This window comes from Lepidochelys olivacea, assembly GCF_965140295.1.
Source record: "Lepidochelys olivacea isolate rLepOli2 genome assembly, chromosome: 22".
Classification (NCBI taxonomy): Eukaryota; Metazoa; Chordata; order Testudines; family Cheloniidae; genus Lepidochelys; species Lepidochelys olivacea.
The window spans coordinates 5,880,085-5,904,493 of NC_140432.1; the positions used below are offsets into that span (position 1 = coordinate 5,880,085).

The window sequence follows — 24,409 nt, forward strand, 5'->3', positions numbered from 1 at the left end:
GATTAAGGGGAGGGCGGGGTTCTGGGGCAGCAAGAAAGCTACATTCACCCTTCGCCCCAGGCCTGGCTCTGGGTTATTCCCCAACTCTCCTCTCCTGATTTAAAACCCGTCAGGACCCAAGACCGTCCCCTGGCGTCACCCTCAATCACACACTCCTGCCATCAATTAACTATAATTAAATTAGGGAATGAGCTCTGCCCACTGGCCCTGCCCTGCTTCGCCCCGGCCCCTCCCCTGCCTTGCTGCCCTCCTCCCATCTTGCTGCCCCAGGCTCAGCACCCAAACTCTCTTGTGCTTTGCTGCTGTTCTATAGTTAAAGGTGACACACTCCCCCGCAGCTGTCATTTCAGAGCCTCCGCTGCTGACCCATGAGAGTATTAAGGGGCAGGGCTGGATTTAGGGGCAAGTGTCCCAGGGGACCGCCTGCGGTGCCAGGCTTTGGGGTCACCAGGCTCGGGGGGCTGTTTTTATGGTTAGCAACAAAAGGGAAAGTCGAATGTTTGAAGTGACATGTTTCAGGTATTCCTGAGGAGATTCATTTTGCATTAGCCTCCTAGAACAGTGGTTCTCAACCTATTGTGGGCCGTATCCTCGTTACGTGGGCTGCATCCAATATTACCTGTATGGCTCTGAGGATGTCACATGGGCCGCAGCTCTGTGCTGATCGGACCGCAAGCAGCCTGGGGGATGCAGGTTGATAAACCACTGTCCTAGAATTTTCTGGACCTTTGTAGAATCTCATGGAACTTTGCAGACTTCCTGAAAACGACAATCTCCTCGACCCTCCTAGAATGTGGTCAGCCACGCCCTCGCGGGTATATAAGGGGAGGGGCATTGCCAGGCAGTGAGATATAAGAACAAACTAAAATGAAGCAAGAGCCCATCTTGCTTTGTTGTGTAATTCATAGAATCATAGCATATCAAGGTTGGAGGGAACCTCAGGAGGTCATCTAGTCCAACCCCCTGCTCAAAGCAGGACCAATCCCCAACTAAATCATCCCAGCCAGGGTTTTGTCAAGCCTGACCTTAAAAATGTCAAAGGAAGGCAATTCCACCACCTCCCTAGGTAACCTATTCCAGTGCTTCATCACCCTCCTAGTGAAAAAGTTTTTCCTAATATCCAACCTAAACTTCCCCCACTGCAACTTGAGACCATTACTCCTCGTTCTGTCATCTACTACCACTGAGAACAGTCTAGATCCATCCTCTTTGGAACCCCCTTTCAGCCACTTTCAATTGTGAAAGCATACTTGTGTTTTAAGACTTGAGTGTAAGTAGCGACTAATAAAGGACATATTTAACGAGACGCCAGAGATATCTATCGAACCCCTATCTACGCAACAGAATAAAAGAAATACGGTTATTTCTTTTGCCATGCTTAACATGTAATGTTTGATGACTTTCTAAGACTGCGGAACAGACTTTTGCTCTTCCCAATACTGTCTGTTTTCCCCCCTAGAAAATAAAAGATGCCCCCAAAGAAGCCTTCAGGAGCTCAGTACAGGAAGCGAAAGGCTCAGTTACAATCTAGTTTACAGCAAGGGGCAAATCTGAACCAAAGGACTAGGGTTACAGCCTTAGGATGTTAACACTATTTAATACTGGACCACCCAGTGTTGGTGCACAGTTCCATTTCTTGATGTCAGTACATTTCAGTTATTCTTAAAATTAAAAAGTTTCTATATTCTTAGAGCAAACTAATTTTTTTATTTGCTTATATAGGACATGAATAAATACATAACCTAGGGTGCAAATTTATCGTCTTCTATGCCAGGGATAAATCATGCATCAAAGTCATGAAATGGGCTATAAATGCAATAAAAAACAAGGGACTCAAAAGTTTAACAAAGGGAGGGGAGCGCTGAAGAGGTTCTTCGCCTTGGGTGCCATTTAGTCTAGGGCCCTGTTAAGGGAGGCCCCTCTCCCCAGACATCACTCTATGCAGGGTGGGCAGTTTTCCAGCTTTGGAGGCTACAGTGCAGAGGGGGCATGGAGCTTGCCAACCAGTGGAACCACTCAATTCCCACTCCGTCCTCCATGCGTCCCTGTACACTAGGCCCCAGCAACACCCTAAGCCTGGTGTCTGCTCAGCACAGACACCTGACAACTGTAGACAAGCCTTAAGACGGATACCCAATCCAAGTGAGACACACAGAAAGACAGACAGAGCATGCTGCCAGCAGGACAGCCGCCTTCTCGCCGCCAGAGGAGAGGGATAGCTGGGTTGACGGGAACTTACAAATGATTGCAAAGAGACACAGTGAGCGAGGGACTCTGGTGGTGACAGACAAGCTTTCAAGCTACACAGAGTTCTTCGGGTCTGGGAAAGGTTCACAGAACATCCCAGCTAAATACAAGGTGGAACAGATTGTTTAGCATAAGTAAAAAGAAAAGGGGGACTTGTGCACCTTAGAGATTAACAAATTTATCAGAGCATAAGCTTTCGTGAGCTACAGCTCACTTCATCAGATGCATCTGATGAAGTGAGCTGTAGCTTACAAAAGCTTATGCTCTAGTAACTTTGTTCGTCTCTAAGATGCCACAAGTCCTCCTTTTCTTTTTACAGATACAGACTAATACGGCTGCTACTCTGAAACTTAGCGTAAGTAGTTAACATTTTCTAAGGGACCATTGATGGTGAAGACACCCATTAACGCCCCTGCAGTCACAAGATAAAAGATGGAGTTAGTAGATTACAGATTGTTGTAGTAAGTCTTATAAACAGGTATATCACTGGACAAATGCACCATGAAACCAATGATCTACCTGAGACACATCATGATCTTTTCATCCTCTGGACAGGTGACCTAAACTTTCTCATATATTTCCACTACACCTTCAACCACCACCACCCATCCATCAAACTCTCTCTAGAGCACTCCTGCACCAGTATCAGCTTCCTGGATTCAATTGCTCAAGCGGATGTGGTGTCCTACAGACACAACTATGTACAAGAAACCCACAGATCACCACACATACTTTCACAGATCCAATAATCACCCCAAACACACCAAGAAATCTGATCTACTGCCAGGCACTCAGATACCACAAAAGATGGTAGAAAGGAGGAGAAAGTCCAGGATACACACTAAAAACTGCCTTTGCTGAACAAGGACCCCCCAAAGCAGTACATCAGGTACTCCTGGGGGAATTCTGTGCCACTGCACAGTCTCACTGTGTCCCCCGCAGATTTCTTTGCTGCCCCGCAGAAAAATGACTTTCTGGCAGGGAAGGAAAGAGAAGGTGCAAGAGCAGTCACGCATCACTCCCTAGCTGCGCTGGTACATCTTTTCAGGCACTGGGAGCAGCCAGCAGAGAGATAAATCGCTGCAGGGCTGGGGACACCCCAGCCAGTGGCTCCTACCCTGAGCCAGGATCCTGGCTGGGCTGGAGGCAGGAGAGGACAGGACTTCCTCTTCCCCCGCAAGTGGTGGCTGGGGCGGTGTCAGACCCACCCCCAGAAACCTCCCGCAGCTGCAGGAAGCTCAGCATCCTCCCCACATCGCTCTTCAGCTGTGGTGGGAGGGGTCACTGTACCAGGCACTGTACAGACAGAGCTGTGGGGAGGGTGTCTTGCTCCCCCTTCCACCCAACCCCCATGCATCCGGACCCCCCATACCTGGACACCCCTGCCAAGCCGGTACATCCAGAACCCCCCTAGCCCTCCATAACCAAACCCCACCCCACTGAACCTCAACCCCTGCATCTGGAGAACCCCGGCACCCAGACCCCTTCGTGCAGCCAGTGGCCTGTGCTCCCCACTGCCATGCTGGACCCGCTGCATTTATTTATTGACAAATAAAACTTACAGAATTTTTTTTTTTTGGTGCAGAATGCCCTCAGGAGTAATCAGTGGAACCACCCAAATACCCCGAGAGAACTTGCTTCAATATTTTCAATTACTCGCCTCTTTCACCAACAGAAGTTGGTCCAATAAAAGATCTTACCTCACCCACCTTGTTGATTTAATATGGTTGGTAAAAAAAGGAGGGATGTAGCCCAAAGACCCAGCCTAAGAGTGGTTGGATCCAGATGTTATGCCCAGAGGGGAAGCCAGGCCTGTTACCTGAGGGGTGCACTCAAGAGGGACAAAAAGGGGTCTACGGTGCAGTTTGCCTGGTAACCATAATGCACGTGCTCCAGATTGCTCTGCACCAGCCATCTGGCCTCTTCATTGCTTACCACTCCTCCAGCTTTTGGATCATCTGCAAACTTCATCAGGAATGATTTCATATTTTCTTCCAGGACACTGACAAAAGTGTGACATAGTGTAGTAGGGCCAAGGACCAGAACCTGCAGGACCTCACCAAAACCACACCCATTCGACGAGGAGTCCCCATTTACAAGTTACATTTAGAGACCTAGCATTTAGCCAGTTTTTAACCCATGTAATATGTGCTCTGTTGATTTTGTACTGTGGTTGCTTCTTAATCAAAATGCCACTTGGCACCAAGTAAATGCCTCACTAAAGTCTATTACATCAACACGATTGCTTTTATAAATCCACTCTAACATCAAAAAAGGTCAAGATCTATTTTCCATAAATCCATGTTGATGGTCATTGAATTCTTTCTGCATCAAGTCCCATATCAGCCATTCCATTATTCTGCCTCTTTGTTTCTGACCCTGTACATTACACTCAGGTTTACTTTCAAGCTTTTCTCCGCAACCACAAGGGCTATAAACTCGCCTTTCATTTTTTGAGTTTTGGTTTTTAAAAAAAAGCGAGATTCCCCTGTAATCATTCAACTCCAGCAAATGAGAAACGACAAGCTAGACTCACATTTCATTATAAGCTGTCGGGTCCTGACTAGCCATTGCTCATTCCCAATCTCTGAATTGAGAGCTAGCTTCAGCATTAACCAGCTCCCACTCTGACCTGCTGTTCATTTCCTGGGAGAAACAAAGGAGTCGACCAGCCAACCCTTTAAGTCCACTCACCAGGCAAAGCTGGAACTACGGGCCCACTGCTAGCCCCTCGTGTCAAGGGACGGGTCCAGAAGAAACAGCAGTACCTTCTGCGTCACCCCCACTTGCAGCAGCTAAGCATTCCTTGGAGCATCCAGCCCCATCCTGCCTGGCCTGCAAGAGCTAACAGCACGAGGTGGTACGGCCATAGACCGCACATCACTCAGCTGGATCCTTCAGGAGTACAGTGGAGGATGCCCTTGCCAGCAGTAGGTTCCAGCCTTGCTTTGGGGTGCAGACCCCTCCCACTGCTGTTATCCATACAAACACTCAGCTCTATCAGCAACAGTCCCCTTCATCAGCGACAGATGGAGCCAGAGTCTAAAGCACTTGGCCACAGTCTCTCTACGGTGCAAGCTCAGAGCTCTGGTTCCAGGTCTCTGCTACGGTCCTGGTGCTGGCCCAGACGTCTCTGCTGGGTCTCGGCTGCCCCTGGGTCTGGTCCCCGAGTTGAGTTCAGGCTGTTCTGCGCCCTGCTCTCTCTCACAGCCACAGCAGCATACAACCCTCTGCTGCCCCTTTCCTCCCCCCGAAACCCCCATGTGAAATACAAAGGGCACCACTCATCCGCCCCATTCAACCCCTCGGAAACCAATCAAGAGCTTCCTTCGCTCCAGGCTCTGGCTGATCCTCATTTGCAGCCCGGTGCTGGCTCTGGGGCTGTTTCCCAGCCCTGAGCTGGCTCTCCGCCACCTGCAGCAGGAGAGTGGGCCACAAGCAACTGGGGCAGGAGTTCATCAATTCCAAGGCCAGAAGGGACCACTGCGATCATCCAGTCTGACCTCCTGTAGAACAGGCCAGAGATCTGCCCCGAAATAATGCCTAGAGCAGAGCTTCCAGAAACATTTCCAATCTGGATTCAAAACTTGTTAGTTATGAAGAATTTACCCTGAGCCTTGGTAAATTCTTCCAACAGTTAATTCCTCTCACCATTAAAAATGTACACCTTATTTCCAGTCTGAATTTGTCTAGCTTCAACTCCCAGCCACTGGACTGTATTATACCTCTCCCTGCTAGACTGAAGAGCCCATTGTTAAACAACTGTTCCCCATGTAGACACTTATCGACTGTACTTAAGTCACCCCTTAAGCTTCTCTTTGGTAAGCTAAATTGACTCAAGGAGCTCAGTCAACCACTATAAGGCATGTTTCCTTTGACCATTCTCATGGCTCTTCGCTGAACCCTCGCCAATTCATCAACATCCCTCTTGAGTAGTGGGCACCAGAATTGGATACAGGATTCCAGCAGTGGTGCACCAGTGCCAATTACAGAGGTAGAATAATCTCTACTCCCACTCAAGGGTCTCCTGTTTATGCATCCCAGGATTGCATTAGCTCTTCTGGCCACAGCATCACACTGGGAGCTCATGTTGAGCTGATTATCTATGTAGGCTATTCGGACTAGGGCTCACACCCACCAGCCCATCCCTGGCCTTGGAGCCCAGGGGTGGATCCATTGTGCAGAGCTCCCCAGTCCTCAAGGGTGGCTGGCTGCTCTTGGGCACCGGCAGCCACCCTTGCGCTCTCCCCCATTCCATCATCAGGTGCCAACTGGAGCTTGCAATGGCCAGACCCTTGTTCTCCATCTTTAGCTGCACACTGCACTCTGGCCAACTCATCTCTCCACAGGGTTATCCTGGCATCCTCCGTTTAGGAGACCCCTTGGGGCATGGAGTTAGGATTCCCCTATCTGGTTCTTCTCTGCTTCCATCGGTAATGTTTATGTGCTGCAACTTCTTTCCTCCTAACCCCCAAAAGGAGGATGCCAGGATAACCTTGTGGAGAGATGAGTTGGCTGGAGGGTGGATGATCAGGGGTCTGGGGCACATGCCTTACAAGGAAAGGCCAAGGGAACTGGGCTTGTTTAGTCTGCAGAAGAGAAGAGTTGAGGGGGGATTTGATACCTGAAGGGGGGTTCCAAAGAGGATGGAGCTAAGCTGTTCTCAGTGGTGGCAGATGACAGAACAAGGAGTAATGGTCTCAAGTGGCAGTGGGGGAGGTCTAGATTGGATATTAGGAAAGACTTTCACTAGGAGGGTGGTGAAGCACTGGAATGGGTTATCTAGGGAGGTGGTGGAACCTCCATCCTTAGAGGTTTTTAAGGCCCATCTTGACAAAGCCCTGGCTGGGATGATTTGGTGGGTGTTGGTCCTGCTTTGAGCAGGGGGTTGGACTAGATGACCTCCTGAGGTCTCTTCCAACCCTGATATTCTATGATAAAGGTCTCTCTTCTATTGGCCATGGCTCTGTGCGTGCGGATGGCTGGACGGGCAGGCAGCACGTTTGGGAATATAGTTATTTGCTTCACAGAATTGCATCTGTTGATCATTGACCCTGACCTGATCTTGGTTTTGAGTAAAACACAATCTATTTGTTAAGTATGCATATAGAAATAACAATGAAGGTTATTATTGCAACTGTAACAGCCAGTAGAAGAACCAAAACGCACATATTAAAAATTGGCTTCGGTTTAAGCACTAAGGGCTTAGAGTGAGGTCTCATTGGAATAAGTATTATGTGCTTAAGCGAAGATTATGAAGTTTAGCAATATGCATCTTGTGATAGGTCAGCAATGCATTTTGTGATATATGCGTAAACCACAAACAAGCAGATGCGTACTTTTGCAATGAGTTAACAATGGAGCTGTCTGCATTGACATATCAAAACTATGGGGACATTAATTGATGCAAGTGCTTGCATCGGTGGTTGGAAGTTTAACTGTGGTACTACCAGGCTGAATCCTTATCAAAGATGGACCCAGACATGAGAGGGTAAAATAGGAAAATGTGATTATCCAGCCTGCTGTTGGGGCACCAGGGGATGACATGAGACAGCCTGTCAGGATCCCAACAAGGGCAGTCAGGGCCAAAGATCAGAGCAGGGGCAAACCTGAGGTTGGAAGTAGCAGAGGAGTTCACAGCCAGGGTCAGTCCAAGTCAGGAGGCAGAATCCAAATCAAACCGAGGTCAAAGCCTGAACTTCAGGAGCAAAGAGCAGGAACCATCATGGCAGCTGGAGGACCGCCCCTTGGGTTTATATAGAGTAGACAGCCAATCAGAAGCCTTGAGGCTGCTGCCTGTCAAACGCTTGAGATGGATCTTTCCATTGATCTGCGTCCATAGCAGATCATGGGAAGTAGAGAGCAAACTGGTCACAGTGACTACTGGGTGGCAGGCTGGAGCTGCTACCTACCTATCAGCTCTATGGACCTGGGTTCTGGGGCCTTATACAATGGATGGAAAGCCTGGCCCTGTGCCCTTCTCCTAGGGTGAGCTCCACTTACACTTTGTTTCCAATGGTCCATGAGGTTATAAGTCCACACAATGAAATACTGTAAGTTTGAACAAAGCAGGAACTTATGTACATTGATTTTTCTATTACTTCAGGTATATTTGTCTGTACCATCTCAAGCTCATAAAGTTTCTGTGTCCTTCACCAATTGCATCTTCTCACTTACCTGTAAGCAGCTGCCTGGAAAAGAGCTGGTTATTTGTGACAAGTGCATGCTTCACCCCAGTGCATACTTTTATCATTGTAATAACTGATCTGATTTTTTTTCTTAATAAAATAGAACCCAACAGGCCAACCGACAGCTCCACAGTGACACAGGAACAGGTCTCACCCCTCATTCCCAGCTGCTGTGGCATTTTGCCACTTTTCCTCCCACTTGCACATTTGGCAAAACGTCCCTGTGGGGGAGGCAGGGCTGGGGAGTCACCTGCCAGAGCCACTCACCTGGGCAGGGAATGTTCTGCTCTGAGCTGCACAGTGACCATTAGATTGTAATTAGTAATTATCCCAGTCCCCGGGGGTATAAATCCATCTCTGTCCTCCCCCGGGAGCCAGTGCACCAGGTTTGCAGCCCTGGCTCAGCTCCTCACGTACCTGACACAATCGCACAGTTGCCCCCTTCTCTTGGCAGAGAGAAAACTAAAGATGAACAAGATCCTGGCTCTGGGTTTGCCAGCCCTGCTCTATTTAGTTACAGGTAAGTCCCGAAACAAAACCCAAAGAGGGGAGATTTCCACCCGTGGTGGGGCAGAGCTTCAGCTGGTGCCAGTCCAATCAGCTGAGGTCTGGCCTGTGTTCTTTAGCGAGAGCATTTCAATTACAACCAAGTATCCTACCTAAAGGGCAGCCCGTGCCCTGGCAGAGGGACAGAGCCGCCCCTGAAAAGTCAGGCTGGCCCAGCGGTGACCTGCCCACGGAGGGATGAAATGAACCAGAGCAGGACATCAATATGCGGGAGGGGAATGGCTGGTTCCATGCGGCTGGGAAGCTGTTTTGGTGTCTGTGTCCGGTCACCAGTCTGGGTCTGGCTGCTTGTTTCCTACTCTCCCTTCTCTGTCCTCTCCCACAGCTGCAGCTCTCCAGTGCAACAGCTGTTTCATGCTGTTACAGGACGGCAGCTGTATGCTCGGCAAACACACCTGCACAGCGGCTCGGGGGGAATCCTGCTTTACTCGGAAAATCACTATAGGTGAGTCTGGGCAGCCAAGGGCCCCTCGAAATGCCATTTAGGAGCTGCCGGGGTGTGAGGGCAGAACACCTTACTCTAGACCAGAGGTGGGCAAACTACGGCCTGCAGGCCACATCTGGCCCACGGGACCGTCCTGCCCAGCCCCTGAGCTGCCGGCTGTGGAGTCTAGTCCCCATCCCCTCCCCTGCTATGCCCCCTCCCCTGCAGCCACGTCACCGCAGGGGCAATGTGGCTTGTGCCCGCCCACCTCCCAGGCTTTCCACTAAGCCTGTCCTGCTGCTCTGAGCAGCCTGGTAAGGGGGCGGGAGGAGGGGGAGGTTGGCTGGGTGGCAGTCAGGGGACAGGGGGCGGTTGGATGGGGTGGAGGTTCGGGAGGGCGGTCAGGAGACAGGGAGCGGGGGGTTGGATGGGGGTGGAGTCCTGGGGGGCACTCCCAGGACAGGGGTCCTGGGAGGGGGTGGTCAGAGGACAAGGAGTGGGGGAGGGAGGGATGTGTCGGGGGTCCCAGGGGGCCTGTCAGGGGTGGGGGTGTGCATAGGCATCGGGGGAATCAGGAGACAGGGAGCGGGGGGGGTTGGATAGGGGGTGGGGTCCGGGGGGGGCGGTTAGGGGTGGGGGTCCCAGAAGGGGGCTGTCAGGGGACAAGGAGCAGGGGGGGGTTGGATGGGTTGGGGGTCCTGAGGGGGGCAGCCAGGGGGCGGGAAGTGCAAGGGGGCTGATAGGGGCCAGGGGCCAGGCTGTTTGCGGAGGCCCAGCCTTCCCTACCCGGGCCTCCATACCGTTTCGCAACCCCGATGTGGCCCTCGGGCCAAAAAGTTTGCCCACCCCTGCTCTAGAGTGACCCCTTGTGGCCAAGCTGGCCGCAGTACTGAGGAGGGAAGCTGGGGAGGGCCTCACAGCCCTGCTACGGGGCAGCTACATGGCTGTTTTTAGGGCCACAGTGTCCTGGTGTTCTGTCGACCTGGCTCTGAGATGTGCTGCTGCTCGCTCGGTGGCCGCCACATTCGTCCCTAAATCTAGGCCGGTGAGTACGGGGACGGCCAGAGCTAGGGGTGGCCCAGCTCGCGTGGCGAGCACGAGCCGGGAGGCTGGGGCATCAGGGGTGACCGCACAGCTAGCTGCTGGCGGATGCACCCAGAGGCCCGGGTGGGCTCGTCTGCCCAGTGCTGCCGTGGTTGCCCTGCTGTTGTCACCGGAGCTGGCTCCGGCCTGTCTACAGGGCTTCAGTCACGGCTCTGACTGCCGCGTAGACAGACCCTGTGACGCTGGGGCGGATGTCCTCTGAGGACAGAGAGAGGGGCCAGCAAGTGTCCTCCCCGGGAGCAGTGCGAAGGAAGTGGCAAGGGGAGACAGAGGAGCCCTGGACAGAGGGGCGGGCAGCTCAGCTGGCAGGAGGGGCCTGTCCCTGGCACCTGGCTCTGGACTCTCTTTCCCTCTGCAGCGGGCTTTATCAGGCGTGTGGAGCGGGGCTGCACATCCATCTGCGAGGATACGGAGATCACTGGCGACTACTACAAGGACACCACCCAGTGCTGCACAGACGAGGACTTCTGCAACATCCACAACCCCTTCCCCAAATTCTCCGATTATGCCTAGCGGGAGGCTGGCAGTCCGGCCTGGCAGGAACGCCATGGTCTCCCTTCACCCCACCCCCCGGCTCTAGGTTAGTCTCTCCCGCCCCTCGCCGCATGTAAAACCCAGCAGGACCCAAGACCATCCCCTGGTGTCATCCTCAATTCCCCACTCCTGTCGGCTACAAACGATGTTTAAATTAGGAACTGAGCTCTACCCTCCGGCCCCGCCCCACTCCCCCTGGCCACGTCCCGCTTCCCCTTGGCCCCTCCCCGTGCCTGGCTGCCCTCCTCCCATCTTGCTGCCCCAGGCCCAGCACCCAAACTCTGGAGCTTTGCTGCTGTTCCATAGTTAAAGGTGCCCGAATCGGGGCGACACACCCTCCCCCACAGCTGTCACTTCAGAGTCGCTGCTGCCCCGTGAGAATGTTAAGGGGGACCCCCCCCATTTCCCCAGACATCGCTCTGTGCAGGGTGGGCAGTTTGCCAGCTCAGGAGGCTGCAGTGCAGAGGGGACACCTAACCTGCCAACCAGTGGGACCCACTCAATTCTCCCTCCGTGCTTCCCCGTACACTGGGCCCCAGAGACGCCCTGAGCCTGGTGTCTGCTCAGCGCAGACCCCTGAGACAGAGTGAACACAGCACAACCCACAGGTCTCTGCTCCAGACGGGCTGTAAGAGGGTCGCTACCAGGTTCTCCCCCAGGCAACAGGCTGGCAGAGCCACGCCTGGGACAGGAACCCGGAGAACAGAGCGCGCAGGGATTTCCTCCTCCGCAGCGTGCCCAGCTCCCTGCCTGGCTGATCCCCCAGAGCCCCCCTGCCCTCGGAAATGAGTCCTGCCCGTCTCCCTGCCGTGCTCCAACCCCCACTGTGCCTGGGGCAGTCCCTGGTCTCTGAGTGATCCTGGAATGGGGTCACTCTCTACTGATCACATCCCGCCATTGGCGATGTAACGGTTACGGCTGTCTCTGAAACGCCGCCTCCCCGCTGTGCCCAGGGACAGGTGTGATCCTGGCTTGCTGTATTTGCAGCTGAGATTTCGCTGATGAAATGACTGCACTTATCTCCCTCTTTGTGGTATTTTGCTCTTTTGTTTCCTTGTGCAATAAACCCTCTGATTCTCACGGAGCTCTCAGGGCCTTCGTTTCTTCATACACGGTCAGGGGACACTGTATTTTCAGACCCACATTTGGGACAGTAGCTTCTCTCACCACCCCTCCGTGTCCAAAGATGGCAGAGGTTCTGCTAGGACATCTCCCTCTGGTGGGTAAAGCAGAGTGCCTGGCCCTGTGGCATTACAACCAAGTTCTTCCCATTGGGAGGGCGGGTCTAAGTGTAACCCTGTGTTGGCAGCAAAAGGGCTGCGTTCAGTGTTCTCGGGGTGCCCTCCTTAGCTGACACCGACTTGATCCCCTCCCCAGAAATGAATGAAACTATGTACCCCACCCTGAGCACCCTTGGTGGGACCGAGTCCAGGGGTTAAAACAAAGAGAACTTTATTAGGGGAGGGGAAAGGGGGGTAGGGCAGACAACAGAACAAATTTGGGGAAATCAGTAATTAACAAATTCTAAGGAGGTAAGATTCCCACCCCACAAAGTATCTTAACGACAGTCCCACCCTCGTTCCTCCTGGCCTTTGGGAATGGCGGACGATATGTTGGCCCTGGCTGGGCCGTTGGCGGTGGGGTCCTTAACGCATGAGCCGGGACCGCCTCAGCTGACAGACCCAGCCAGCTCCGTTAGCCACGGCTGTGGCAGGCTCCTCAGCCTCTGTCTGACACCCAGCTACCGCCAGAGGAACAGGGAGCACTGCCCTGCGGGGTATGGGTTACACGGGCCCCAGGCTCAGGGCTGGCCCCGGGCATTCGGGGGAGCCTGGCGGATGGAGGGGGGATTGAGCAGGGCTGGCTGGGTGGCAGGCACGGTGTCCCCGTCCCTCAAACGTCAAGGGAGGGCACTGGAGCCTTCCCCACTGGCAAACTGCCCACCCTGTTCAGAGCGCTGCCAGGGAGAGGGGCCCCTTAATGCTCTTGGGGAGGAGGGGGGCTCTGAATGACAGCTGGGCGGGGGGGGCGCATGGGTCACCTTAACCCACGGCACCACAGCAAACCCAATATCCAAGGGAGTCATAGTGGGCCAGCGAGACACAGACAGGGGGTGAGCAGGCAGGAGAGGGGTCAAAGGGGAGGGGGCCATGGGAAGGGGGAGGCCAGAGGACAGGAGAGGGCAGGCATGAGCTACAGCAGATCTTGGATTCTGGTGGGTTTTTAATCAGACTGGAGAGAAACCAGGAGGGATGTGGGGGGAGGGGAGAACATGGACTTCTTCCAGAAGTGCAGCTGCTCCCACGTGAGTGGGAAGTGAGGGGGTGTCCATGGCCCCTAGGCGTTGCAGAAGTCTTTGGTGCAGCAGTGGAAGATGTGCCAGTTGTATGGGCCTACGACGTAGTCCTGGCAATTGCTGACGCAGCCCATCTTTGCAAAGACGAAGTTGTTCCCTGGAGAGAGAGAGAGAGAGCCTGGGCGACAGGGACAGACGCCTCCTCCCTGGGACTGTGCCAGAGGAATCCAGCATCTGGTCCAGCCCCATAGCCAGAGCATCCCCAGCTGAGATGCCTTTCCCTTTGTTGACGCCCAGGAACCAGGGCTCCGTTGTCATGCCCTGCCATTCCTTTCCCATTGCTCCAGGGGAAGACACCTGCCGGTCCCTCCCTCTGCCCTCAGGAGATTCCCACACCCCTACCCCTCATCCTCCTGCTCTTCCCTACGGCCTCGTGTCACAGCCACCTTTCTGAACTAAGGGCTGAACATAGCTCCCTCTGGAGTTCCCCAGTGCTCCTGCCAGTCTGGCAACCAGGGCTCGCTCTAGACCTAGCAGAGACCGTCCTAGTTCTCACCCTGCCAGGGGCAGCACCGTGAGCCCCAGAGATGGGGCATCTCGTGGTGACTGAAAACAGCAGGAATGAGAGCGGGGTGCGTGCATGCCACATGCACCTACCTAATGAGTGTGTGTGGACGAAGCAGGATTCCTCCTGATCCGCCTTGCACGATTTCCATCCTGTGCACATCTTGTTTGGCTGCAGTCTGACACACATGTGGCATAGCAGGGCTCCCGCTGCGTGACAGGAGAGAGAAGAGAATGACAACTCGCCAGGCACAGAGGGCCACTGGAGATGGGCGGGGAAACAGAGTCACCCATCTGATCAGGAGCGTGGCTGGGTGACAGGGAGCGCTCACTTCCCTCTGTCATAAGAAAGGCTGAGTGTGGATCGGCCTAGGGAACTGGCCCAGCCAAGCTCATGAAATAGAAGCTTGTCAGCATACACACACTAGCTCTGCCTCGGAAACTGACTAAACAGAGGGCCGCGATATGCTAACAAAGTAAACCGGGGAGTGTGGGTGGGTGGGGGGGGAATGGGAAAAATACCTTTCTCTCTGGTCCTTGCAGTTACAATGAGCTTTTATTCTCTTAGTTCAAAATATTTCAGAGACTGTGATTTCTATGTGGAGAGTGAATCAAATCAATCTGAAGGCCCATTCCAGTTTTTCTGTACTGCTTATGAAAGAGTCAGTGAGTATTTTAAAGAGCCTGGGGAAAAAACACTGTGCAGCATGTCAGCAGCCAGTCAGATCTCTCTATTCCACTATCCCTGTGGCAGCATAGAACTTTTCCTGCCCCTGTAATTTTATTAAGAATTTAAAATAATGTGAAAACCACAAAGTGACCCACGGAAGTGATTGGCACTGGCTGCCGCTCACCATTTTGCAACACACGTTGTCCAGTTCTTTGTCTTGGAGAAAAGGGACTGGTAATGTTCACTGCACAGGTCACCTCAAAATCCCCCTTGCTAGTTACACAAAGAGGCTAGATCTCTCTCTACCAACTGCCTGGATCCAGCCCAACTGGACTTTGCGACTGCCAGAGACGCTTCTAACAAGCTCATGGCCCTGCTGTATTTGGGCAAATTTGGGAAGCATGTCGCTGGTTTGCACAACTCAACAGCCCTGTCTCAGTCTTGTGAACCCATCCATTTCCCTGAATTGACTTCAGAACACGCTGATGTTATCTGTCCCCTCGCAGGGCCCTCCCTAGGCCAGCCTGGCTTTGCCAAGGCGTCTGTCCCTAATGCAGAGCACAGCCTGCTCTTCCGCTACAGTATGTGAATCCCTCTCCCTAACCAACAAAGGCCAGCTCCTCTGCTGGTGTACATCATCCTAGCTAGCTCCACTGACGTCGAAGGGCCAGCTCCCCGATGGAGCCGAGGATCTGGCCCCTTTGGGAGTGAATAGGTCGGTTTTGTTTGGGGACTTACCCGTTGAGAAGTACAGCAGGGCTGTGAAAATAGGAACCAGCATCTTGCTCATCCTTCGTTTTCTCTCCTTCAAGCGGAGTGGAAAGCAGCACGGTGTGCTGGGCAAGTGAGAGCCCAGGCAGTGGTGCAGGGCAGTGGGCGGAGTACGGCACAACTCAAACACCAGCCGGATTTATATTACCCCTGGTGGGGCCGGGCAGCAGCCAGTCAGGGCCCATCCTGCGGGAAACACCCATGAGTTTCTGTTGATTAACAGTCATATCCCCAGATCGGATCGGATGGTCAGCCCAGGAGCAGAGCGATTCCTGCTCAGGTGACCAGCTCTGGGCAGGCAGCTGCCCACCCTCCCCAAAGGCTGGGGTTGGACTGCACTGGTGCCCGTCGCCCAGGGCTCCCATAGGGTCCCGCCCAATGCCCACAGAACATAAATGGTCCTTTTTAAGCATTAAACTTCTTGCCCCGTTATTGTGAATAAAACCTTCCAACCGGGCCCGATGCACAGCTGGCTGCTGAGTCTGCCTGGCTGAGACACACACCCACTCCCGGGGAGAGGGGAGCCAGCTGCAGTAGAGTTGGCCACAGCAGACTGACACCCCCTTGAAAGTCTCCCTGCTGGGACGTGGAGGGCAGCAGAGCTAGTGGCTCCAACAGAGAACGCCCTGGCCACAGGCAGAGAGTCCCACCAGCTGTTATGGAGAAAGAGGCAGCATGTGTCCCCAGTTACCAGCAGGGCAACTGGGAGCTGGGATGGGGGATCAGGATTATGGTGGGATGGTGGGCATGGGCGAGCAGGACAGGAACCTCACAAACAAACCTGCAGCCCCCAGTGGCCGTGGGAGGGGAGAGCTGCAGCACCCCCCTCAGCTCATGCGCTGGGAAAGGTGCAAACTCCTCCAACCGCTGTGTGTGCCCCCTCATGCCCAGGGAACAGAGCCCCTGGGGATCTGCCCACCAGAGCCTGACCACTGCAAAGGACAGAGAGGGAACATGCTGGGAACGTGGGTGGCAGATTTCCATCAGTATTTTTAGCCCAGCAGCGGAGGCAGTGCAGGATCAGAGGGATCCAATTCGCTTCGGGACAGAGTCTGCGGCTCGGCCCGTCCCAGGGTCACTCTAAGCCCCCTTTATGGAGTCGTTTGGACCATCTCAGCCACACGCTATTTAGTGTTGTCACCCTGGCTGCTGGAGGCCAATGCCCAGGCCCCAGAGGGACCTCACTGGCATTAGCCAAGGCGTCCAACTCAAGCAATGACATTCCACCTCCTGAAACACCCCCTCCCCTGGCAGTTTCAACTGGACAGGGGATCCATCCACCAGTCCTGTCCTAAACCTGGGCTGGGCCCAAGAGGTGGCTGCATAGTCCAGCCTTCGGTGAAGGGGCTGTTAGCCCCACTTGTTATTACGGTTGCCCAAGACATCTCATTATAGGGCCCTGTTTTCAGTTGCTGATACCTTTGCCAAACTTTAGCTAGTTAGACTGACATTTTCCATGACCGGTGTCTGCCTCTGGCTGAATTTTCTTGGGAAGTTTCAGCCAAAACGGTCCAGCTGTTCCTGAGAACAAGACCAGGGGAAGTTAGACATAAAGGTAGCTCTGGAACAGGCTTCCAAGGGAGGCTGTGGAATCCCCCTCATTGGAAGTTTTTAAGAACAGGTTAGACAAACACCTGTCAGGGATGGTTCAGGCTCACTTGGTCCTGCCTCAGGGCTGGGGGCTGGACTTGGTGACCTCTCAAGGTTCCTCTCATCCCTACACTTCTGTGATTCTATGTGGGGCTAAGAGGTTTCCCTGAGACTGACTGTAAAACACAGGGGCTAGGGGATTGATTGCTTGCAGCTACCTGTGTGCACCAGCATCAGCAGGCAAGACAAGCAGGGGTGAGCATGGCCCTGACAGGAAGCTGAGAGACAGGGCTTCTGTTTGGGCACAGTGCTGGCTGGAAACGCAGACTTGGGTTTCTGGGCAAAGAAACTGCCTGCTGTTTGGTTCTGCTTTGTTTAGGGAAATAGGACTTTGTGGCCAGTCTTTTGACTAAACAGGATTGCACCAAAGAAATACCTGACTCTCTCATCAGTCTCTCCTCCTAATGGAAATGACCCACAGAGCCCCGAATACTGGCTAACTACTTGGACCAAAAGGGGTACAGGTTTGCATTCGCACAGGCTGCAGCATGCAGTGCATCCCCATCTGTGCTGGCAGGGGGAAGGGTGCTGTATGGGGGCCAGGGTCTGTTAGCACAGTCTGTGATGTGCTGGGTGCACTGAGATTTTAAAGGCACTTCCTTAGCACAAGACACATAGAATCATAGAATATCAGGGTTGGAAGGGACCCCAGAAGGTCATCTAGTCCAACCCCCTGCTCAAAGCAGGACCAATTCCCAGTTAAATCATCCCAGCCAGGGCTTTGTCAAGCCTGACCTTAAAAACCTCTAAGGAAGGAGATTCTACCACCTCCCTAGGTAACACATTCCAGTGTTTTACCACCCTCTTAGTGAAAAAGTTTTTCCTAATATCCAATCTAAACCTCCCCCACTGCAACTTGAGACCATTACTCCTCGTTCTGTCATCTGCTACCATTGAGAACAGTCTAGAGCCATCCTCTTTGGAACCCCCTTTCAGGTAGTTGAAAGCAGCTATCAAATCCCCCCTCATTCTTCTCTTCTGCAGACTAAACAATCCCAGCTCCCTCAGCCTCTCCTCATAACTCATGTGTTCCAGTCCCCTAATCATTTTTGTTGCCCTTCGCTGGACTCTCTCCAATTTATCCACATCCTTCTTGAAGTGTGGGGCCCAAAACTGGACACAGTACTCCAGATGAGGCCTCACCAATGTCAAATAGAGGGGAATGATCATGTCCCTCGATCTGCTCGCTATGCCCCTACTTATACATCCCAAAATGCCATTGGCTTTCTTGGCAACAAGGGCACACTGCTGACTCATATCCAGCTTCTCGTCCACTGTCACCCCTAGGTCCTTTTCTGCAGAACTGCTGCCTAGCCATTCGGTCCCTACCCACATGGGTGAGTTTAGCAAGGTAGCGACACAGACAGCACCAGTCAGATTTGTTTCCCCTTTGGCCCCACTTAGGACATTAGTGCGTTGATGCTTCGGCATGATTTGCGCGTACAGCACCTGACACAAAGTGGGCTCCTCAGTGTTCTGGGTTCAGAGTGACCTTGGGACGTGCCAAGCCACAGTCTCTGTCCCCAAACAAATCAGCTCCATCTGATCCGGTGCTATCCCCTCCACAGGGCTAAACATACTCCCACCAGCTGTCATCCATGCTCCCAGCACAACCCCCCACTGCCTCACTTCCAGCCAGGCTCGACGGGCTCAGGTGGGTGGATCCAGAGCATAGCATTCTGCTCCCTGGGGTTGCATGAGAGCAGACCTGAGCTGAGCGTGGGCTGGCCAGATGTTTGGGGGAGGGGGAGAAAGGGTGTTTTGCCTCCCCACTCTGTGTGAGGGGGACTCTGTCCCATTTGTATGTTTCGGGGTTCATAGTACTTAGACCATCCCATCTCATTAGAGGAGAGTCATCAGGAACTAGTCAATGCCTCCTCCAGAGAGACACAGCTACCAAACCCTTTAAAAAAGTCAAGTGCTTGACCAGTTCTCACCACCCAAACCCCAACCCAGTAGATCTTTCCAACAGCTGCCCTGTCTCCAACCTCCTATAACAACTGAGACGGTCATAACCACGCTGGCCCAACAACATGGGGCTGCCTTGCAGCAGGGTTCATACCAGGGCACAGCAGAGACGACAGCCTCGTGGCCGTGGACGCAGGTCAGCTCTCTATGCCCCTGTTGCTGGACCTCTCCGCAGCCTTTGACACAGTGCACCATAAAGTCCTGCTACCTGCTGACACAGATCCCAGCAGGAGCTGCTTCAATGGCTCCAATCAGCCTTCTGCATCAGAACTCAGAAGGGCGGTGGGTAACGGCCCCTCTCCAAAGGCCCCACTGTGGGTCTCACAGGGATCCCTCCTATCCCTGCTTGTCTTCAATGGCTGGGAGAGAGCATGAGAGGCCATGGGCTTAGCTGCCAGTGTGGCACTTAACCCTGTCTCTCCTTCTCAGCTCATGCACCCACAGCTACTGCTAACCTATCAGGATGCTACTGGAAAACAGTTCCTGGGTGAACCGCAGCTGAACCCCATTTCATCCCCTCCCCCACCCTTTCCCCCTGAACTGTCCTAATCCTGCAAACTTCTGCAGGGATGTGGGCCCCCGTGTTCCTGCAGTGTCGTACCCAAGTCGGGGGGGGGGGGGGAAGGGCCACACGAGCGGGTCCCATAGAGCCCAATCCTGCCAGATGCTCCATGCACTACTAAAAAAAAAAAAAAAAAAAAAAAAAAAAAAAGAAGAGGAGGACTTGGGGCACCTTCGAGGCCAACCAATTTATTTGAGCATAAGCTTTCGTGAGCTCCAGCTCACTTCATCGGATGGGAATGCATCCGATGAAGTGAGCTGGAGCTCACGAAAGCTTATGCTCAAATAAATTGGTTAGTCTCTAAGGTGCCACAAGTCCTTTTCTTTTTGCGAATACAGACTAACATGGCTGTTACTCTGAAAGCTGCCCTACTGGTAGCACTCCCTGACAAGGCTGGCACTGAAAGTCTCGTTCTTTTCCATAACACTCCCCGCCCTCCCGAGGGGCCTCCTCACAGGGACGCCGTGTGTCCCTGTCACACAGGGCCATGGCCGGTAATGGGAACTTGCTGTACAAACAACCTTAAAATAAACTAACTTCACCTCAGTGGGCCAGGTGCTGAGCCCTGGGACACCGGGTCGATGGGGAGGGACTCTGGGCTCACACAGGTGTACCTGAGCTCAGGATCTGGCCCACCAAGTAACTTGGGATCAGATCCCACATTCTCTCCTCTCCCTCAGTTACACCAGCCCTCCCATCATACCCTTCCCCCGGCCAGCACCACAGTGCAGGGCCCTTCAGCCAGTTTGCCTCCTCCATCCCTTGGGCCTTCAGCCAAATTTAGTCTCTGATTAGCACAGGGGTAGGCAACCTGCAGCACACGAGCGGATTTTCAGTGACACTCACACTGCCCAGGTCCTGGCCACAGGTCCGGGGGACTCTGCATTGTAATTTAATTTTAAATGAAGCTTCTTAAACATTTTTAAAAACCTTATTTACTTTACATACAACAATAGTTTAGTTATATATTAAAGACTTATAGAAAGAGACCTTCTAAAAACGTTAAAATTAGAGTGAATAAAGGAAGACTTGGCACACCACTTCTGAAAGGTTGCCGACCCCTGCATTAGCATGTTTATGGAGCAGCAGCCGCTCATCTGGGCAGGGAGCGTCTTGCCCCCGGTCTGCCATACGACAAGAGTCCAACGAGTAAGATCCCGGGGGTGCATGTTGGTTCCTCCCAGGACTCGCCTTTGCCCTGGGGATATCAATTCAGTTCTGCCCTGCCCAGCAGCCACTGAGCGAGGTTTGCAGTCTCAGGATCCCCACTCACCCCACATGACTGCGGCTTTACGGAGACGAAGCTAAAGATGAACAAGCTCTTGGCTCTGGGCTTCTCTGCCCTGCTCTGCTGTGTCCCAGGTGAGTCCCTGAAGCAAAATGGGGGCGCTGGAAAGATAAGTGCCTGGGCTGCAGTGGCAGAATTCCTGGGGGGCCCAGGGAATAGGAGTAACTAGGTGAAATTATCTGGCCTGTGCTATACAGGAGGTCTGACTAGATGATCTATGGTCCCTTCTGGTTTTGTAATCTAGCCTCGATGAACCGGATCTTTCCAAGGTCTGCGAGCAGCAGATCACAGCACCAACACCCCCACTGTGCTAGTCCATTCCATGCAGCATATCCAAGCTGCCTGTGGAGAGCCACTGGAGACATGGAGCACAGCTAACAAAGCGGTCCAGCGGTGATTGTCCTCGTGTCGCGTGCACAGTTCCTGCATTTCACTGCTAGATGGTGACTAACAGCATTTGTCTCCTGTGTAACCAAACCCTGTCAGAAACTGGCAACTGGCTTCCTCTGGGCACTGGAGAGACTGCTTAGCAGTCGCGGGGAGAACAGTCCCCACTTGTCTTTGTGTTACCTGCCTCTGTCCTTAGGGATTGGGAACCAACTATTGCCCAGCCCTGCCTCCTGTGTAATACCCTCTAACACGTTTGCTTCCCCCTAGTGGAGGGACATTGGCATGTGCTACTGCCAGCCCAGGGAATTTACCTTTATCACGAGCAGACTCTTGCCTGGCTTGCTTCTCCACAGGCCTCTTCTTTGGCTCCATCTGCGGGTGGTCTTTGTCATCACATGACACACTCTCCATGGCAGGTGCATGGGGAATTCTGTGGCCTTCTCTGCTAACTGCTTCCTGTCTGGCTCTGTGTGGGTTTTCCCTCCTTTTTCCTGCAGCTGAAGTCCTTCGATTTATTGTTTGCCAAAACAAGATTCCCATCTTCGGCTGCATCAAAGGACAGGGCATTTGCCACCTTCCGCCAGGGCTGCCCTGCAAACTCATCAGAGTCTATACCAGTATGTACCAAAATGGGCACTCCCCATGGGGTGGTTTATATCAGCTCAGGCTGCCTCTCTCTCAGTTGGGCCCCAAATGAGACAGGACAGGGAGAAAAGGCATGCTGTACCCTTAGTGACCCCTTGTGGCCAAGAAATGCGATGAGTCTTGCCTTCTGGCTGGGTGTCCAGGCAAGGGCTGTCGGAGTTACCTACGCAGCATTCTATTTAACCCCTGCTTGCAGAGCTGTAGGGTAAGGAGCTTGAAGTGACAGTAATGGGTTATGAAAAGCTACTTCCCTCTCTCCAAGGAGGGTCCATCTTAGGGCCAAGACGGGAAGAGGACTGGCTTTGGGAAGGCGGCTTAACTGCATGCGAACAGGGCCAGCAGGACCCATGAGGGTCAATGGAGACACTGGACCCATGGCCAAAGGGGGCCTTATTCACAAGTCCCAGCCCAGCTGCAGACCATGCAGTGCCATAGTGGCTGCGCTGCACTGGCAAACTAGGGGAGCTGCCCGGGCAGAGGACACAGACTAGTACTGGCCACTTCTTTAGCACCTCCCCCATCCAAGGAGCTCAAACGGTGAAATCAACGAATGGAAACCACAACATGCCGCTGGGATAGGTGAGACTATATGGGGCACATCACCCAATTCTGAAAGGCAGTCACCTTGGGGAACGTGGCAGCTGTTTAACCAGGGACAGCACTTTAGGGCAGGAAATGAAGAATCCTGTAGCCCAGTGAAACGACATTAGGAACAGTGCACCCAAAGGTTGTGTGTGGCTGGGACACCAGCGTTTACTCCCTTCTTCCTATCAGAGGGAACCTGGGAGCGCAGTACATCTTAATCTTGACGTGACCTACTTTGGGGGTTCAGCATGGATCCCAGCATTAAGTAGCTGGCTTAGCTTTTTGTCCCCATCTCCAGTGTGTACCCAAACACTGAGCTCACAAAGTAGGACTGAAGAATGTTGGTTGGTTGCTGTGCTATTGCTGGAAGTGGTCCTTTGGAGAAGACTTTAAATCAAGCTCTAGTCTGCCCCAGCAGAAGTTAGCCATTTGCCCCAGCACTGAGTTATGTGGATAACCCCATGAGTCCTGATCTGTCATGATCCATATGTGTTCACACAGTAGAGCTGGGCAGCAAGAGCAGTTCTTTACCTCCATGTTCTTTCGAGGGTCAGCACTCTCATCTCTCTTGGCCCACATGTCTTGTTAGCCTAAATGTTAGTCTAGCCCTGTGAGCGGAGAGAGGAAATGAGTACATAAACTATTTCTGGTTAGACACTCCACCTTTGCCACTGAGTTGAACTGAGCGGGCACTTGTGAGAATCTTGGAAGGAGCCCTCATTCCTGGGTGCATTGTCCTGATGTGTTTTTCCTCCCTACACAGCAGGCATCCAATTTTCTTCTCAAGCAGATTGTGCTATGCAAGGTGACAGATGCAACATCATGGAGCCAACGAAGTCTGGCCACCACCAAATTTCCTGCTGCAACACTGATTTCTGCAACAATTAGAACTACCAACAGCACCAATGTGGATCTCCACCTCATGGAATTGCGGGGCCTGCCTCCTCCATGCTATAGGGATCCCAAGCCCTTCTCTCATCCCCCATCTCGGGCTTCAAGATGCCTCCACAATCCAAGACCACCACCTAGGACCTCGCTGCCTTTATGGTGCTAATTTGACATTTCCAAAACGATCCTAACTCTGAAAACTCTTGCCATACATGGCACTAACAGACTCGCTGCCAGACTGACTCAGCCACAATCGAGGTCCTCACAGCTGGGAGCTCATATACCTCTGCCTTACTCAGCAGAGATCCCAGTTAGCTGCATTCACACCCACACCCCTGCCTCGCTGATTATCCCATTTCACCATTCCCTCAGGCAAAGGATAGTAATGTGGGCTAGTGGAGAGAGCACAGGCTAGGAACTCTGGAGTTCCAGTTCCAGCTCTACTAGCTGTATTCTAGGGCAGGTCCCTTCACCTTTGCACGTCTTACGCCTTGTTTATGCTAGGAGATTTGCACTAGTTTGCCCAAATCAATTTAAAATCTATTTAAAACTAATGCAACCTTTAACATCCATATATTTAAACCAGTGAAACTGTCACTGAAATCACTTTAACTTGCATCAGTAACCACTGAGGGAAGCTAAAAAGATGCAAGTTAAACTGGTTTAAGTGCATCTACATTAGGGGCTTGCACCAGCTTACCTACACCAATTTAGGTCTTGAATCGATTTAGCTGATAAGGAATCAACTTCAGTTGGTTGGTAAAAGCACTCAAAACTGAAATAAGAGCGCCTATGCAAGGGAGACTGACTTTCAAGCAATCTTCACATATCCAGAGCCAGCAGCTGGTGCAACATTTCAGTGGTCTCTGAAATATTGCTGGTGTACTGAGCATGTATCCGTTCGCCTATGATATTGCGCTGCTGAACTGTGAACTTTGCTTCGTTTGGATTTCTCTACTTTGTTTCCTGGTCTATAAACCTCATTATTACTAAATTGAAATCTCAGCAGTTCTGATTTGTATCAGGGGTTCCCCTTGCATAAGCCAGGCAGCCTTCTGATCTCTCCTA

At 52.7% G+C, this 24,409-nt stretch overlaps 1 protein-coding gene across 1 annotated transcript; it reads right to left on the reverse strand.

Annotated features, from left to right (window-relative positions):
* Window positions 1-12,573: 12,573 nt before the first annotated feature.
* On the reverse strand, window positions 12,574-17,665 carry LOC311511376 (prostate and testis expressed protein 4-like). The gene is made up of 3 exons (XM_084611924.1): window positions 15,333-17,665; window positions 14,018-14,134; window positions 12,574-13,517 (listed from the first exon to the last, which is right to left on the reverse strand). Exons 1-3 carry the CDS (start codon window positions 15,382-15,384, stop codon window positions 13,402-13,404), a joined length of 285 nt encoding a protein of 94 aa, XP_084468050.1. The 5' UTR covers window positions 15,385-17,665; the 3' UTR covers window positions 12,574-13,401.
* Window positions 17,666-24,409: the final 6,744 nt, after the last annotated feature.